General features: G+C 38.2%; 1 protein-coding gene across 1 annotated transcript in view; it reads right to left on the reverse strand.

Annotated features, from left to right (window-relative positions):
* Nucleotides 1-18,781, reverse strand: part of LOC121318681 (transcriptional regulator ATRX-like) — an 86,619-nt gene that overhangs the window by 33,738 nt on the left and 34,100 nt on the right. Inside the window, exons 11-16 of the mRNA XM_041255610.1 lie at nucleotides 11,939-12,096; nucleotides 8,946-9,113; nucleotides 7,959-8,073; nucleotides 5,415-5,517; nucleotides 4,542-4,739; nucleotides 2,040-2,181 (exon numbers count right to left, since the gene is read on the reverse strand). Of these exons, the coding sequence (XP_041111544.1) occupies nucleotides 2,040-2,181; nucleotides 4,542-4,739; nucleotides 5,415-5,517; nucleotides 7,959-8,073; nucleotides 8,946-9,113; nucleotides 11,939-12,096 (884 nt within the window). The remainder of the gene's footprint in view (nucleotides 1-2,039; nucleotides 2,182-4,541; nucleotides 4,740-5,414; nucleotides 5,518-7,958; nucleotides 8,074-8,945; nucleotides 9,114-11,938; nucleotides 12,097-18,781) is intronic.

The following is an 18,781-nucleotide window of genomic DNA, read 5'->3' on the forward strand; positions in this document are numbered from 1 at the left end:
TTTAACACATACAGCTATGGCCAAAAGTTTTGCACCCCCCTAAGAACTAATTTAGCTTCATAAATTCAAATGAAACCTGCTGAATAATGTTACGTTAATACCATACTACTGTTATGGTTTCTGGTAGACTTAAGATATTATTTTATTTATATAATTTATTTTTGAATTAATGTCTCAATCCTAAAATTCTAGGTGACGTTGAACTTTTGGCCATAGCTGTACTTTTACATTGTAGTACGACTGTTTTTTCCAAGGAAAGAAGCAACATCTCCTTTGCAAGCAATTAGGAAATATCAGGTGTTGCAAAAACATGGTAAAAAATGAATCTGAACCCAGAAACCTTCCCTGAGCTTGTCTCTATATACAGTGGCTTGTGAAAGTATTGACCCCCCTTGGCATTTTTCCTATTTTGTTGCCTTACAACCTGGAATTAAAATGGATTTTTATTTGGATTTCATGTAATGGACATACACAAAATAGTCCAAATTGGTGAAATGAAATGAAAAAATTCTAAAAAAATAAACAACAGAAAAGTGGTGCATGCATATGTATTCACCCCCTTTGCTATTAAGCCTCTAAATAAGATCTGGTGCAACCAATTACCTTCAGAAGTCACATAATTAGTTAAATAAAGTCCACCTGTGTGCAATCTAAGTGTCACATGATCTGTCACATGATCTCAGTATATATACACCTGTTCTGAAAGGCCCCAGAATCTGCAACACCACTAAGCAAGGGGCACCACCAAGCAAGCGGCACCATGAAGACCAAGGAGCTCTCCAAACAGGTCAGGGACAAAGTTGTGGAGAAGTACAGATCAGGGTTGGGTTATGAAAAAATATCTGAAACTTTGAACATCCCACGGAGCACCATTAAAGCCATTATTAAAAAATGGAAAGAATATGGCACCACAACAAACCTGGCAAGAGAGGGCCGCCCACCAAAACTCACGGACCAGGCAAGGAGGGCGTTAATCAGAGCAAAAGAGACCAAAGATAACCCTGAAGGAGCTGCAAAGCTCCACAGCGGAGACTGGAGTATTTGTCCATAGGACCACTTTAAGCCGTACACTCCACAGAGCTGGGCTTTACGGAAGAGTGGCCAGAAAAAAGCCATTGCTTAAAGAAAAAAATAAGCAAACACGTTTGGTGTTCGTCAAAAGGCATGTGGGAGACTCCCCAAACATATGGAAGAAGGTACTCTGGTCAGATGACACTAAAATCAAGAAAAACCTATGTCTGGTGCAAACCCAACACCTCTCATCACCCCGAGAACACCATCCCCACAGTGAAGCATGGTGGTGGCAGCATCATGCTGTAGGGATGATTTTCATCGGCAGGGACTGGGAAACTGGTCAGAATTGAAGGAATGATGGATGGCACTAAATACAGGGAAATTCTTGAGGGAAACCTGTTTCAGTCTTCCAGAGATTTGAGACTGGGACGGAGGTTCACCTTCTAGCAGGACAATGACCCTAAGCATACTGCTAAAGCAACACTCGAGTGGTTTAAGGGGAAACATTTAAATGTCTTGAAATGGCCTAGTCAAAGCCCAGACCTCAATCCAATTGAGAATCTGTGGTATGACTTAAAGATTGCTGTACACCAGCGGAACCCATCCAACTTGAAGGAGCTGGAGCAGTTTTGCCTTGAAGAATGGGCAAAAATCCCAGTGGCTAGATGGGCCAAGCTTATAGATACATACCCCAAGAGATTTGCAGCTGTAATTGCTGCAAAAGGTGGCTCTACAAAGTATTGACTTTGGGGGGGTGAATACTTATGCACGCTCAAGTTTTCTGTTTTTTTGTCTTATTTCTTGTTTGTTTCACAGTAAAAAAATATTTTGCATCTTCAAAGTGGTACGCATGTTGTGCAAATCAAATGATACAAACCCCCAAAAAATCCATTTTAATTCCAGGTTGTAAGGCAACAAAATAGGAAAAATGCCAAGGGGGGTCAATACTTTCCCAAGCCACTATACACCCACAGCCTTGTATAGCTGAAAGGGGACTTTAACTAATGTTGAACTGCAATCCATACCATCGACCTGGTGAGGTTTTAGTTTTGTGACCAAGTTCCGGTGCACCTGCACAAGGGGTTCCTTGGTCTCTTCATCTTCATCCAATACCAGCTTGGTTGTTATGGGAACAGGGATTTGAGAAGACTCTTCAACAACGACGACCTGCAGTTTAAAAATAAATAGATAAATAAATTATACATATAAACTTCAATATAAACTCTCAATAAGGATTAAAAAAACATATCTATGAAAGTGGATGTGAAATTCACCACAAGCCAAATAACTTCATCCAGGCATAAAAATGTTTTACATAGAGATGTGCAAACTAGGGATGGGCATTTTAAACATTTAGACATATAAACTGTAAAAAAGTGGTAAATGTTTAATAACATGCTAGACATATAACCAGTCATGTGACAAATGTCACCAAAAGCATTTTTTGTATGCATTCATTTTAGTAATTTATCATCAGTAGTCTGTCGTGTATCAGACTGCTCTAGTGCCACAGTAAGGGAGGTTATTATAAAAAGGAAGTGGTTTGGCAATTGCCTCCAAATAGCTTTTCTAATTGGTGCAACAGAAAGATTGACTCTCCATTGGTGCACTGTGTTTGTTCATGCCTGTCGTAGGCGTGGTATGGTATCAATTCCACAGTGGGGTAATAACGTTAATGACAAGTGTTTTTTCTGAGCTTGTTCTATATTTAAAATGGCACCTCTAAGAAGCCACGTTTGGAAAGTATTTTGAGGAACCGGACGAGAAAACCGTGGTATGTAAGTAATTATGCCAAACAAAATTGTCGTACCACAAAAACACAAGTTCAATGCTTCACCATTTGAAATGAAAACATTCTGAATTATTGTGGATGGTGCTACTGATGGCAATAAAAAGCAAACATCCATAACAACATTTACTCTAGATTTGGCCTAACAGGGCGTAACCACGTTATCCCCCATGAGCACAGTGTGTGTGAATTGTGAATGCTGCAGTTTTTAAATCGATGTAAGATTATCCCAATACTGTGCTGACTCAAAATAATAACAGCGAAGCTAGAAAAACTCGTGCTGCAGCTGTTCATACAAAACTTTCAAAAGGGAGAAAAAGTTGCAATTATCAGACTCGTGGACCCCACGCCCCAATCTTCCCATAGATGGAAGGCTTAAGTTTTTATGAAATTGTTCTGCAAGAACAGCTGTTCATGTTTAGTACAGTTTTTATTTGTATGTTGGAAATACTACACTAAAAGTAAAGGACCTCTGAGACACAACTGTAGTCTAGGCATCTCTTTTTACAATTTATTTTAAAGTTGTGTGGATACGTGAATTTTAATACTTTATGTTATTTAGTAATACTTGACTGTATACAATTAACGGCACAAGAAAGCAAACATTATATTACTTGACTGTGTGTTAGTTTGGCATTTAAAATAGGACTTGTGGCAATGTTTCCGAGGTTTATGTACACTAGTACAGCATGTAGAGGAGAGTGGCGAGTGGCGTTTGATTTGAGTACTCGGAAATTGTAATGCTCAAGTACTCATCTCGAGCAACAATAGATCTCAAAAATCCCACCCCTATTATCAAAGACTGCAAACTTTTAAATCTCTGAGGCAGACTTTTTAATATCAGTCACAGTGCTCTTTACAATTCCAAAATATTGTGCTTTTTTCCATGGTAATTACCTTTTTCAGACGTGAAAGTATTTCCAACTTTTTTTCAATTGTAAGCACAACTCGCTTTTGCTTTCCTGTAGCCATATACAGTGGGTGATGTTTGTCTTTTTTTTTTTTTTTTTTAAATGCAATAGGCTCCTTTTTTTGTTTATAAAAAGAACCTTTAAGAAACACTATTCTGAAAACATTATACTACCTGAAAATGTGTTCAATATGTATATATCTCCACTAGCAACTTTAACTACAACCATAAACATTAACATTTTATATACAAAATGCCTTTTCAGATAAAAATAATAAATACTTCCAAAAAAACAAACAAAAAAAACAAAAAACGTTCTGCACAAATTTTGTTGAAAGACTATCCTAGGACACCTAACTAACGGCAAGTTTCACAGACCCTAATGGACACTAATCCACCCAATGTTACTTTAGATAAGGAAGAACAAGACTAGTTCTATTCAGGGTCTGTGAAACCAGCCGTAAATATTTATTGGACTACCTGCAGTGTTGAGTTAAATACATAAAAATATACTGTGGAAAATCCCCTTATTTCACAAGGTAGTTAAATTATAAGGTGCCTTCACAATTCCGTGACCTTCAAACCACTTAATGCAAATCCTTCTCATGGTGGAGAAGCCGAACAAAACAAACAAACAGTCAGGAAAAGCATATTGCAAGGTGCTTTTGGAGTACATTTCTTGTGAGTTGTACTAAATTCTTATTAGTCAAGAGAATGACAGCTGCCTGCTGATTTGACTGCCATGAACTGGGGTTTGAAACCATTTGTGAGAATGAATAGGGTACTTAAAAGCTACTTCATTGTTATGTAAGCTCTCGGGCTGTGTACCTCTCTTAGCTTTTCCCTTAATTGTTCTCGTTCCGCGATGCGCTTCCTTCTCTCCTCCTCCTCCTTCAAAGCATTCTGGGTCTCGGATCTCAATTTATCTACTTTAAGAATCTTTCGAATCTTTTTTCGACCCTTTCCAGGAGACACTGAGTCGTCGTCTTCCTCATCATTGCTGTCTTCATCGTCCTCCTCATTACTCTGTGTGTGCACAAACACATTAACAACTTGTTAGGCTTCACTAGGCAAGTCTATGCAAGGGGTGGATATATTACAAAAAAACAAAACACACACGGACAATAGTACATCAGTAACATACCATTCCCTGCCACGAGACATCAGTACAATGACCATGCCATAGTGTACATCAATAGTATGTACAGAATATCCCCATAACCTAATACTCAATAATATTGATATCAAGCTGATCTCCAGATGTACTGTATAAAAAAATGTGACGTACGTACAGAAGGACAGACAACTGCCTCCACTACGTACATACCCTTCAGAAGAGGATAATAAAGGTTGATAAGGATACAAATTCTGGAACTTGGTAGCCCATTGTGAAAAATGTATTCTGGTACACGCCGGGTAATTTCAAGTACACGTTAATCACAAAAAGATTACATTTTTACTGTATGCGGGACTTGGAGATTTAACAGACATAGTAAGATTACTAAAACTGCGGCCTATAAATTGTACTCTATGAGCAAACATATCTATGGATTTATATAGCAGAGCAGAAATAGGGTACCGGAGCTAAACATACATGTAACAACTCCAGCCACAATTCAGAACGGTTGACAGCTTACGTATTAAATGTACTATTTTGACGTAAGTGAATAAAGACTATCAAAATATCCAATCAGTTATTACCTTATCGTTGCTAGATGAATCCTCCTGTACTTTAATACGCCGTCTCTTCTTCTTCTGTTCGTAGCTGCGCAGATTTTCTTCAGCCCCAGCCTTCTTGGACGATCTGGCAAGGGAAAAAAACAAGATAATTATTTATTCTAAATAAAAGTAGTTGGACATGGTTACCCACATCCCATCCCTAGGAGTGTACTGAATAAGCTGTACAACAGATATGAACACACACACATATGTGCACCTTCCTCAGTTTTATTCATTTATTTCTTGGAAGCAGCTTAGTGAAGATGATGACAAAAGAGTTAAGTGACAGGAAACAATTATTAGTCTCCTGGTCACATAACAGAAGGCAGTGTCATTTCATTGAGCAGGGTTTAGTTAAGAGAACTGTGATCAATTAATAAGTACCGCTAGTTTATTTTTGTATTGAGACATTACAGTATCTATATATGATGTTTGGAAGGAAACAAACCTATGTATAATGGCCGTCAAAAGTATTCACCCCACCCCTTGGAACTGTCCACATTTTATTGTGTTACCACATGGAATCAAAATGGATTTAATTAGGAGTTTGCCACTGATCAACACAAAAAAAGTCCATAGTCAAAGTGAAAAATAAAATCTACAAATAGTTCTAAATGAAATTACAAATATAAAACAGAAAATAATTGATTGCATAAGTATCCACCCTCGAGTCAATATTTGGTAGAGGCACCTTTGGCAGCAATTCCAGCCATGAGTCTATTTGGATAAGTCTCTACCAGCTTTGCACATCTGGACACTAATTTTTGTCCATTCTTCTTTGCAAAATTGCTCAAGCTCCGTCAAGTTGGATGGGGACCTTTGGTGAACAGCAATTTTCAACTCTTTCCACATATTCTCAATCGGGTTGAGGTCCGGGCTTTGACTGGGCCACTCCAGGACACTGACTGTTTTGTTTTTAAGCCACTCCAGTGTGGCTTTGGCTGTATGTCTGGGGTCATTGTCCTGCTGGAAGATTAATCTTCTCCCTAGTCCCAGGTCTCTTGCAGACTTCAGCAGATTTTCCTCCAGGATTTCTCTGTACTTTGCTGCATATATTTTGCCCTCTATCTTAATGAGCTTTCCAGGCTCTGACACAGAGAAGCATCCCCATAGCATGATGCTGCCACCACCTTGCTTCACGGTAGGGATGGTGTTCTCAGGATGATGTGCGGTATTAGGCTTGCGCCAAACATAGTGCTTGGCGTTGAGGCCAAAAAGCTCAATTTTGGTCTCATCAGACCATAGAACCTTCTTCTCAGTCTCCCACATGCCTTCTAGCCAAGATTTGATGCAAGTTTTTTTCAACAATGGCTTTCTTTTTGCCACTTTCCCATAAAAAGGCCAGTTTTGTGAAGCACCCGGGCTATTGTTGCCATATCCACAGCGTCTCCCAGCTCAGCCGTGGAAGACTAACTCCTTTAGAGTCGCCATAGGGCTCTTGGTGGCCTCCCTGTCTAGTGCCCTTCTCGCCCGGATACTCAGTTTTTGAGGACGGCCTGTTCTAGACATATTCACAGTTGTGCCATATTCTCTCCATTTCTTAATAATGGACTTTACTGTGCTCCGGGGGATATTTAATGCCTTGGAAATGTTCTTATATCCTACCCCTGATTGGTGCTTTTGAAGAACCTTATTCCGGATTTGCTTTGAATGTTGCTTTGTCTTCATGATGTAGTTTTTGTTAGGAAATGTACTAACCAACTGTGGGACCTCCCAGAGACATATGTATTTAACCTGAAATCATGTGAAACACCTTAACTGCACACAGGAAGGCTCCATTCAACTAATTATGTGACTTCTAAAGACAACTGGTTGCACCAGAGCTTATTTAGGTGTGTTATAACAAAGGGGGTGAATACTTATGCAATCAGTTATTTTCTGTTTTATATTTGCAATTAATTTAGAACAATTTGTAGATTTTATTTTTCACTTTGACAGAGACTTTTTTTGTGTTGATCAGTGGCAAAAAAACTCCTAATTAAATCCATTTTGATTCCATGTTGTAACACAATAAAATGTGGAAAAGTCCAAGGGGGGTGAATACTTTTGAGAGCTACTGTATTAAATCAGTAAGGTTTGTTCTTAGCAATTCAATTATAAATTAGCAGTTTTCATCCCCAGTTCAAGCACTGTACCCTTAACCTAGGACAAAACATTTTACATCTGCAGTGTGTACTTGGACAGCCCCAGACCTGGACTGAAAGGGACTTGCACATTTACCTTTTTGACTGCCATGAAAACTGAACAGTGCGATCGTTCTGCACCATGGTAAAAACAGCACCTTCAAGGTCAAAATGGGGTCCAAGCGGCCAGATAGTGTTTTTTAAAAGACACCTCACTTATTTTTTTTGTGGATTGCAATTACACCTTGCTGTCTCTCTTTCGACATAAAACCAAGAAGAGCTCTCATCAATTGCACTGAAATTGACTAGAGAAGATGAAATCAGACCAATATTTATTGTAGCCCAACTTACTCCCTTTTAGCCCACTTCAGGACCCAAAACTGAAAACAAAAGAAAAACAAACCTTGTTCTGGGGCGCTTCTTTTTCTCTTCCTCATCCTCATCATCCTCCTCCTCGCTCATCTCCTCACTCACACCAGACTCTTCAAAATCAGAATCCGCAGAATCATCACTGCTCACTTTAAACACAAAGAAACAAGAAAATTCAGCATTGAGTCCCTGATTGTTTTGCAGATTTTGAGTGATTCGGGTGAAGCAAATTTACCATAGCACTAAAGTCAAAGAAACATCAAAATCGCAAGTTATCCGACACATATACAGCCCTATACTGATAGCACTGTGTAATGCAAGTGGACGAAAACTTATGAATCGATACTTTAAAAATAAATAAATAACCTTTTGAAATGATTATTTTTTACATTTTTGTAATTAGGTATTGACTACTTGGGTCTATCTTTGTACCTGTGCTTGTACTAATGGGATATACCTATGCTGGCCTTGTCCTTGTTAATAAACTAAAAACACTATTCTCTACAAAATTTTCTAAAGGCAGTTTTAATTATATTTTCATAGAGAAAGTAAATTCAATAACCTATTTAACAAAAAAGTAGTTATTATAGTGCAGTATATTTCAACGTTTTGCATTTGGAGTGTATGTAAAAATGTCCTCTTAAGTGATATTTAATTTCACTCACCACACCAATACTGTGGGGTTTGTTTAATAATGTGTACTGGTATATTTTGTACCTTGTAGTAAATGGCAAGGTCCTAAACAGTGGATTAGGCAGGGTTTTCTTTGTATTACAGGAAACCCCTTAAGCCCGACCCTTACATTCTTAACTTACCCATAGGAAGCTATGAGGGGCCAGAACAGGTTCATTAAAAAAACCACAAAGGAACAGAGAAAGTTCTTGAATCAAACTTGATAAACAATCGGGAATGTGTGAGGTTGATAAGAGAAGTTCTAAAGCCTTTGTTTTTACTCCTTTCAAATCTAGTTTACATAAGTGTCCTGGTCATAAGAAAACACATTCCCCCTCGTGAGACAGACCTTTCCTCTTGGACCTCCGTTTGCCTTCCTTTTTCTTATTGGATTGGTTCTCCTCCCCAGACTCGCCGTCGCTCATGGAGAGCTTGTGTCGAAGTAGGCGGTGTCGATAGCGAGACTTCTTAGTCATCTCAAAATCAGAATCCGAACCAGTTTCAGAACCCTCTTCCTCTACAGGGGGAAAGATCGAAATACACTAAGTGTATGAATAATTTAACTTGTATAGAAGCACCCTAATAAAATGTCTGTTTTTAAAATAGATACATACTAAAACCTAGTTTATATACACACCCCTGGTGTTGCAACATACATCGATTGTAAAAAAAAAACTGAACATTAATATTCATGGTATATTTTTGATGGCGAGATAGGGCACCAAATACACACTTAAAACTGTTTGCAGAAGATGTATGGCTTGTGCCATAAACCATAGTCACTGCAAAAACCTAATGTTAAGATACACTACAGCAATCTTAACCGAGACATGCTCTACCCAAGAAGCATTGCAGCATAGACAAGGAAAGCGTGGACTCTCCCCCGATATCCAGATGTATCACAGACTAGCACAGACACAGTCCGCTAACAGGCTCGATTCCTGTTAGAGGACTGGGTCTGTGCTGAACGGCATGTTTATACAACTTGCATTCTGAAACATGTGAGCGAGGTATTTTTCAGTTTCCGAGACAACACGGATGACTCCATGCTTATCAAATTCAAGAATTAACTTTTAAACATAAGGTATTCAGATCTCAAAATTCATGTTTATAATAGGAGTGCCTCTATAACATGGTAGAGATATGCGACTCCTTTTAAAATAGCAATAATGTTCAAACTTGATTGTATTTTACATCAATAAAATAAAACAGAAGAACAAGAGAAGGGTGCGTGGCTAACTCAATCGCACCCCGCGAAGTTCATTTTTGGCCCTAAACAAGAATGCTAGGCAAAGTTTTAGTAACAACAGACCTAAAGTCTAAATGCCCAGAAAGCCCTAGGATTCAAATTCTGAGGCTGAACTTGAAAAATGGTCAGGACCAAAGCATGCAAATGTTTGCAGAAAGTCCACATATACACACACATATATACAGTGGTTTGCAGAAATATTCACCCCATATGAATAATGTCACATTTTTTTGAATTACAAATAATGTATGCACAGTTTTTCAAACAAACAGTTTTTTTATTCAAAGCTGTAGTGGTTAAACTGAACATTGTTATATGAGGAGGAGGTTAAATGTCAGCAAAACTTGCAAAGAAAATGTACAAAATGAAATTTACTGGCTGCAAAAGTATTCAGCCCCTTAAGCCAGTATTTCGTAGCAGCACCTTTGCAGCAATTACTGCTATGAGTCTTCTTGGATAGGTCTCAGTAGGATGGTCAAAGCTTTGCCCATTCGTCACAGGAAAATTGCTCGTTCTGATAAGTTTGTTGGGGATCGTCGATTAAACGCAATCTTCAAGTCTCGCCATAAATTTTCGATTGGATTGAAGGGTCAGGACTTTGACTGGGCCACTCAAGAACATTAATTCTCTTCTTGGTCAACCACTCCAGTGTCGCTTTGTGCTGCGGGTCACTGACGGTCAGAGTCTTGGCTGAGAAAAAGGTTTTCTTCAAGGATTCGCCTGTACTTTGCACCACCCATTCTCCCCTCTATCCTGGCAAGCTTCCCAGTCCCTGCTGAAGACAGGCATCCTCATAACATGTTGCTGCTACCATGGTGCATAAAAGTTGGGATGGTGTCGACTGGATGATGTGCCATATTGGGCTTACTTCAGACGTAATGCTTGGAATTTAGACCAAAAAATTTTAACCTTTTTCCACATGTCTGCAGTATCATCTACATGTTTTTTCGCAAACTCCATACATGCTTTCAGATGAGGCTTTTTGAGTAATAGCTTCTTTCTTGCCACCCATCTATACAAGCCAGCTTTGTGTAGGGACCGGCTTAATTTGTGAACATTGACTCCCATCTCAGACACAGAACTTTGCAGATCTCTCAAGGTCATTGTTGGCTTCAGAGTGACATCCCAAACCAGTTTCCTGTTTGCCCGACTGCTCTGTTTGGGAGAGCGACCTGATCTGTGTCGTGTCTGGGTGGTATGATGCATCTTCCACTTCTTAATGATGGACTTCACTGTCCTGAGAGGGATAATCAATCAACGCCTTTGAAATTTTCTTGTACCTTTCTGCTCTGTGCCTCTCTACCACTTTATCCCTGACCTTGTTTCGAAAGCTCCTTGGTCTTCATGGTTGCTTTGTTGGATCACTATGCGAGTTGCAGCTTGAAAGTCTTATATACCTGAGGGAAATTATCTACAAGTTAAACCACTTTGAGCACACACAGGCTGAAGCTATTTCACTAATTTTGTGAGCTTTCAAACAAATCATTTGCACCTGAGCTGATTTAGGGCTGCAATAGCAAAGGGGTTGAATACTTATGCAACTGAAATGAATCTGTTTTTGTCTGTAAATCTTACTTATTTATATTCTGTATGCATTATTTAACTTTATTAATGTCAAGTAGGAGTAGTGTGTAGATTCTACAAGTAAAGTTCAATGTCATTTTAAAGCGTCATGGAGTACGCTCAGGTGCCAACAAAATGTGAACATTTCTGAAAACCACTGTGTGTGTACTAATATATATATATATATATATATATATATATATATATATATATATATATATATATATATATATATATATATATATATAGACACACACACACAGTTTGCTGATCTGCTATTAGGCTATCGGATATCGTCTCAGGTGATTATTTTTGATAAGGATCATTCAGGTTTTCTTTCTTTATTTTATTTGCTTAACACAGCAATTATTCATTGACTTCTCTTACCTACTCTTATTCAAATTTTTGCTAGGGGTTTACCATGTCTTTTTAAAGACTTGGCACACTGGTCAACACTGGTCTTCAAACAATATGATTCGATATGCTTTAAAAAATAGATCTTTATTTCTAGAAAAATCCAGGTCACTCACCCTCTTCCTCCTCCTCGTCCTCCTCATCTTCCTCCTCCCCAGCTGCTTTCTCAGATTTCTTTTTCTTGTCCTTCTCTGATTCTTCATCATCCGATGAGCCATCCTCCCCAGAGGACATGTTTGCCTTGATTTGAGCCAAGATCATCTTCTTTGCGATTCTGTGAGGGGTGGTAAAAACACAAATGAATGGTTGACCGCCTAAATTGCTTAGAGAAATAAATCATACAAAATGATATGGGCAGACAAGACTGAAAACTGCTGAACTGGGGCATAACAGGCAATATTTTTCTTGCAAAGTAGTTGGAAGAAGAGCTGGTGTTTCTGGAAGGCAATGTTTTCTTCTTGCAACTCACGGAATCCTACTACAAAACTGTACCCTTGTCATAATGCTACTTACTAGTCATGCAATCAAACGTGGCATTGTTGAGTCCAAAAATTTAAAAGAGCACCAGTTGATAATTAGCAAATAAATATAAAGCATTAAGATGATAATACTCATATCAACATAATCCTTTTGAGATGTAGAATTCTGGAATAGACTTTTTAGAGAATTGTTCTTGAGCTGTGCAACCTCATGAAAGATTTGTCATCTTAAACATCCAAATTTTCAAATTCAGCCGCTTTCCGTCGTCGACAAGGTTTGATAACATTTGCAAATGCAGAGTCTGATAAAAGGACATCGCAAAACGTGCAAAATATCCTGAACCCTGTTGGAGTGGAAATTATTTTCCCAGACTGTACAAGCAGTTAAGAGGTCTGCTGTGTTGCGAGATAAGCAACAAAACAAAAAGATAGGGTAGTAAATTAGAAAAGGGTCTTTTCACAGTAAAGTACGTATATGTACAGTACAATTTTAATGCCAATATTTCCATACCGTGAATAAAGGAATTCATGAGTTAATGAATAAGTATTCCTTTGTATTAAAAGTGCCAAAAAATGGTTAGAGCATTTTAGATGAATTTATTTATTTATAAATGTTGAGGTAGTCATGTTCAGATCCAATAGAGGCTGAGGTTAGCTTTAACTACACGCTGATCTACAAATAAAGGCCACTCTACTCAAAGGCATTTGCACTGTGCAGCGCACACACATGGTTGAATTCTGTAAGGAAATCTACCTGGGGTTAGAAAAGAAGGTACAAGCTGCTTCATGCAGAGTGCAAGCTTGATTGCTACCTTTCTGGAAAAGGAATATTTTGATTGCATCCAAAGCATCCTGGTTCAGCAACATTAGGTTAATCGCAGGTTCAAGATTGTCCCCAGCTGCGTACTAAAAATGATCTCAATTGCAACAAACCCAAAATAACTGCTGCTGCCCTCTAGAGGATACTAAGTACGAGACTAAAGTTAGTCTAACCCTTTCTATAGACTAACAATTTATAGTACCATACTAAGAGGAACACATGTGAAAAACCCCAAAATGTATTGACAACTTCTGTAACTGAACAATTCATAATCACAAATCCATACCGTGTACCTAAATTTTGCATATGAAAGACACATTTACTTGCATATTTTTTTTTATATAAGGGTTATCATTGCTGGCATTGCAATATATTCGTGTAGCGTTAGAATGAGTTTCGTGACATTATAACAATACAATACGGAAAACGATATTCCTAAATTACTTCCACAACGGAAAAATTATCCAGTGGCAAAATATTACATTTACGGTTAAAATGATTTAATACAAATATCGTGAAATAATTGAGAATATATTTAAGCCATACAGTAATTATATGCTTTTAGTAGCCAATGATACATATTAGTAGGCTGTAGCAAGCATGGGGTAGGAGGGGTCAGGACTAGTAAGTGACGCAACGCAAGAATACTGATACACTCATAATGAATGGAATCGGATTGGCACTGTAGCCGCTGTGCTGGGGACGATTTTTCAAAACAATCTGGATCAAGTGATCCGGATTTTGTAATCCTAGATTTTGTGCTCGAGATTCCTTTAAAAACCAAACGGATTTCATAAGCATAATTATTTGTAATGTGGACACAAGTAATCCAGCAATGACATTTTCTGAAGAAAAAAAAAAAACAGATCAAAACGATCCAGATAAAAAAAAAAAAAAAACCAACAAAATATTGGAAAACTAAATCCGGATCACTGTTATCCAGATTAAGTTTTGAAAACCGGCCCCTGGAGGTGCTGGTTTCAATCTGTCTGTGCAATATTTTTTTTTTTTCCTCTCTCTCTCTATATATAGTATTCAATGTTTAGACCACATACAACACCAAACAAGTCTGCCAGTGTTGCGGGGGGAGAGGTCTCATTTTGATAAAAAAAAAAAAAAAAAAAAAAAAAAAAAAAAAAAGCCTATGTATTTGTTGTGCGTAAATATACCCTACAGGTTTAACACTTAAGCATGAATGAATCAAAATAAATAACTAACTATGTTTAGGTTTCTTAAAAATAAACACACCTTTATGAAAAAAACAACAACTCAGATTTTGAGCTCCTGCCCACTTCAGTTCCTGTTTGGAAGCACACCAAAACAAACCATACTCCTTAGTATCGTACTGAAGCTAGGGATCAGCTACTCCCCAACCAGGGTTCGACATTAACCATGCCCCGGTTGCCCGGGGCCGGTAAAGAGCGCAGTTTGGCCAGTAGTTATGAAGCACCACAGGGCCAACTAGGCCGGTAATATTTTTTAACTGTATAATGTATATAGTGTAGTGCACATGGCTTCCGTTTTATAAACGCAGGAAAATGGGTCAGTGTGCCAAAAAGCTGAAAAAAAAAAAAAAAAAAAAAAACTAATTTAGAAACCCGTTTTTAAAAACACACCCAACCCCCGATAACGGCGTAATTGAACTCGTCCAAACTATCCCGCCGCACATCATATTTGTTGTACAGTCAGCATCTGAGACTACATACTGTTCTGAAACTAAGTGCAGTTGGTAATACTCATTACCTTGACATGGCATTTTTTTTTTTTTTTTAACAACTAAGCAACCAACTACATCACTAAGCCAAAAGCAAAGTATTTAAATTAATAATGATAAAAAAACAAAGTATCAAAAAAAAGGACGACAATAGAGTGGAAAAAGAGACTTCATCTGGCTTCATGATGACAGTGAAACAAATGTCAGTTACCCTTAGGAAATTCAGCATTTAGTTGCCCTCATATCCAGTCTCACAGTAACAGTTCGCAAGATAGCAGGTGTTTGTCTGCTGCTGTGACTGCAATGAAGAAAAAAAGCACCAATAGATACAGAGGTACGCCACGTGGAAGCTGGACAACGGGATAGAATTGTCTAATGTTTTGATTTGGGATACAATGTGTTCTGGTCAGAAATGAGATTCACAATCTTCACAGGACTCATTAGTATCAGCAGTAAGATTGGTGCCGACTTGGGAGAGGCGACAACGATCTGAGAACAATTATTTTGCATTAGGATTATTGTTTACAATTGTAATTAGTAAAAATCTGTTAACCTTTTAGCGTTGCTAGCATCCCCATTGTGAGTTTACTTGTAAAAAATAGAGTATCATTTATACACATACATTTTCAACCCTTTAATACAGTATTTACAGTTTCTGACAAGTACGCTAACATGTGCATGTTAAATGGCTGAAATAACTACAATAGCAAATATTGAAAGGCTTCGCTTAGCCACTTTTTTTATTTGAGACGTGGGCTCCCTTTGGTTACCGTACACATTATTAAACATACGGAAATTGAAAACCATCATGAAAGAATATGCATGCAAGCTAAAGATTTTTTCTTACTCCTTTACGATTTTTTCAGAACAGAGTCTGTTTGTGTTCATAATGCAGTTTGCAAGTGCGCTCGGCTCATTTATATGGTGTGTGAAAGGCATATTGAAAGATGGCTGCTATTGATGTATTGCTCCTGTTTTTAATATAGCATCTTTTAAATTCTTACAAATTGCTGTGGAAAAAAGCACTGGGGAGCACTTCGCTAATTGAATGAATACATTTCTTGAATGCCTACAGTAGGATAATGCAGTTTTCCCAATTCTGCACGGTTCTCCTAATGTCAGCATTAAACAAAGTAATTTGAGAAAAGGTTGAATGTTTTACTATTCTGTCGAGTTCTGTAAGATTTTTGTGTCTGACCAAAGTTTCTACCAGAGCTTCAGTGTCTTGCACTGTCCTTGCAGTTTAGGATTACCAGATTTCCACAGTGAAAATAAACGGGGAGATTTTTTCTTCTTTAATTTACTGACCCCATAGCAACTCTGAAGCCAAAAATAACAGTATATAAAATAACACAATAACAGTTTAAAAATTAAACATCCGGTGAATTTATTGCAGGTAACTAATTATTTTACTTTTATATTGTCATCTTGGCAAAAGTATGTTAAATTGTACAAAAAGCCAGAAAAAAAAAAAAAAAAAAAAAAAAAAGAGCGGTGAAGACGAACACGCACTGTCCTCTGAAGCGTGTGCCGTCAGCTTCTTTTCACAAGGCAGGCCCACCATGCAGCCACCTCAGACCTAGTGTCAGAGGAAAACGCAGCTCTGGGCAGCTTACAGGCAAGCCCGCAGGCACCCTGCCAGACCACAGGGGTGCGTGGTGAGCCAAGGACACCCTGGCCGACATAACATTTAAACAACTCCAGTACTAACTGTCATATTTAATGTCACCAAACTGTTGTTTTAATACAGTCAGTCATCGGTGGATGTACTTCCATCTAACCAACGCATTTGCAGCGGTGAATAAAACAATGCACCCAGTTTTGTACTTATAATTGGGCCAGTAAAAACACTACCTCAGTGGCCCAAGGGACCAGTAGTAAAAAATCTAAATGTAGAACCCTGCCAACTCTGTTCCGCTTCTTTTTTTGTTGCAATTGGTATTAAGTTAGTATGCAGCTGGGATGATCCTACAGGACTAGCTGGTAAGCAACTTAGTATACAGCTCCATACTAACTCTGCAAGTTTGTTGCAATTGACCCTTTATGTTTTCACTGACCTGTTGATTTGAATATTTTTAAGTAATTTGAGCACCCTCGGAATCAGCGCGGAAACAAATTGTTTTTAGAAAATGTGTTGGATTTGTCATTTACATTCATCTTTCTTACTCATCATTAAATGTGTGTGCGTGTGTGGGGGGGTGATTGGTGATTGGAGATTGGCTGACCAGCGACCCCTGTGGTCTGGCCGGGCACCTGCGGGCTTGCCTGTAAACTGCCCAGGGCTGTGTTGTCCTCGAACACTGTAGCTCTGGGTGGCCGCATGGCGAGTCTGCAGTGTAAAAAAGCAGTCAGCTAATGACACACGCTTCGGAGGACAGCGTGTGTTCATCTTCGCCCCCTCCCGAGTCAGTGCAGGGGTGGTAGCGATGAGCTGTGTGACTGTGTAAAGCTGAAGGAGTTAACCTGTATCAGTATGAAGGTGAGAAAAACAGGGTTTGCATAATGCACTAAAACACATTCATTACTTACATGAACATTCAATGTCAAGAGATTTTTTTAAACCAAACTGAAAAACACGAACCCAGCCTAGGAATTTTTTGTTAATTATTAAACTGAATAAGAAGAAGAGTGGATTTAACAAGTTGACTAGATTTTGAACCAATGCAAAGTCTGTACCATGGCAACTTGTTTTCGCTTTAGACTAATGTAGGTGCCTATAAGTGACTACCTTTGTGCTGGGAAGTTTGTCTTGCATATATTTAACATTAACTACTGTTTTGCTATTGATAATATAGTTTAACGTAATGGTCTTTCAAGAGGACTGTAGCAGTTGTCTGGTTGCCTATTCATTGAGGTTTTAGCAGATTTTAAACAAACGTAAAAAAAAAAAAAAGTTACGTGGTTTGAGTGAGCACTCTGATTGGCTTGTGACACTGGGGTAGTTTAATATGTTGACTCACTAGCATCTGTGTGCTACACAAAGTTATCACTCCGAATTCACACTAAAATTCTTAAAAATCAATTACATACATTCTAGGTCAGGCAGAACTAAAAACTTGGGATCGGTGTGACTATTACCAACAAGAACATTTCCATGCTGCATGTTAGAACATTTCTACAAACGTTTGTATTCAGTGGTCAAGCTATGAAAGGGAATGGTACTTTGTTCACAATAACCATGCTATTTTTCTATCCATCTCTCTACACCTGCTGTGGTGGGACAGACAATAACCAGTATTTTATTTACTTGCTATTTGTTAAAATAGGAAGTTCCATGCAGTGTCTACAGAACAAGAATAAAAGTGAATGGTAAAACCTCCATTCCCTCTAGCAGCCTGCATATTTATACCAGTGCTATACTTTCTCAATGGCACCGACATGCATTTACACTTAAGTATTTTAAAACATTGCATAAAAGCATTACAGCAAATCCAAGGGGAATTATTAACTTGAAATAAATACACTCCTTTACTCACGCTGTACTGAGAAAATTCTTAATTTCTTGAACAATAAGTATGAATGTTATACAAGTGCAATGGTTTAATAGGCAACCATTTTATTTTTAGGTGACCGTGTATACAAAAATTATACATTTCTACTTCTAGAAAAGTTAAATAATGAAACAAATTTAGCAAACTGGCTTACATCTCTGGCAGAATGTAAAATGCAAACTATTTGTATGTGTGCGCTGCGATTTCCAGCTGCACAAACTGCTTTAAACTACGTATCATTATAACAGAATATGAATTGAGTCAGTGTAATCATGCACACTGATGTTTCTCTGCACCATTTTACTGGTTATATCCTGTTGTGTTTAAACTACAAGGGTGATATTAGCTAATCCCTCCTCATATCAAGAAATAGGATACTATGCCACACACAACAGGTCCTGGGTCTGTGTTCCTGGGCCCTTGACAAGTGCCGACGGGGGCCTATGCTACTTTCT

The sequence above is a fragment of the Polyodon spathula genome, chromosome 7 (assembly GCF_017654505.1).
Source record: "Polyodon spathula isolate WHYD16114869_AA chromosome 7, ASM1765450v1, whole genome shotgun sequence".
Taxonomy (NCBI): Eukaryota; Metazoa; Chordata; class Actinopteri; order Acipenseriformes; family Polyodontidae; genus Polyodon; species Polyodon spathula.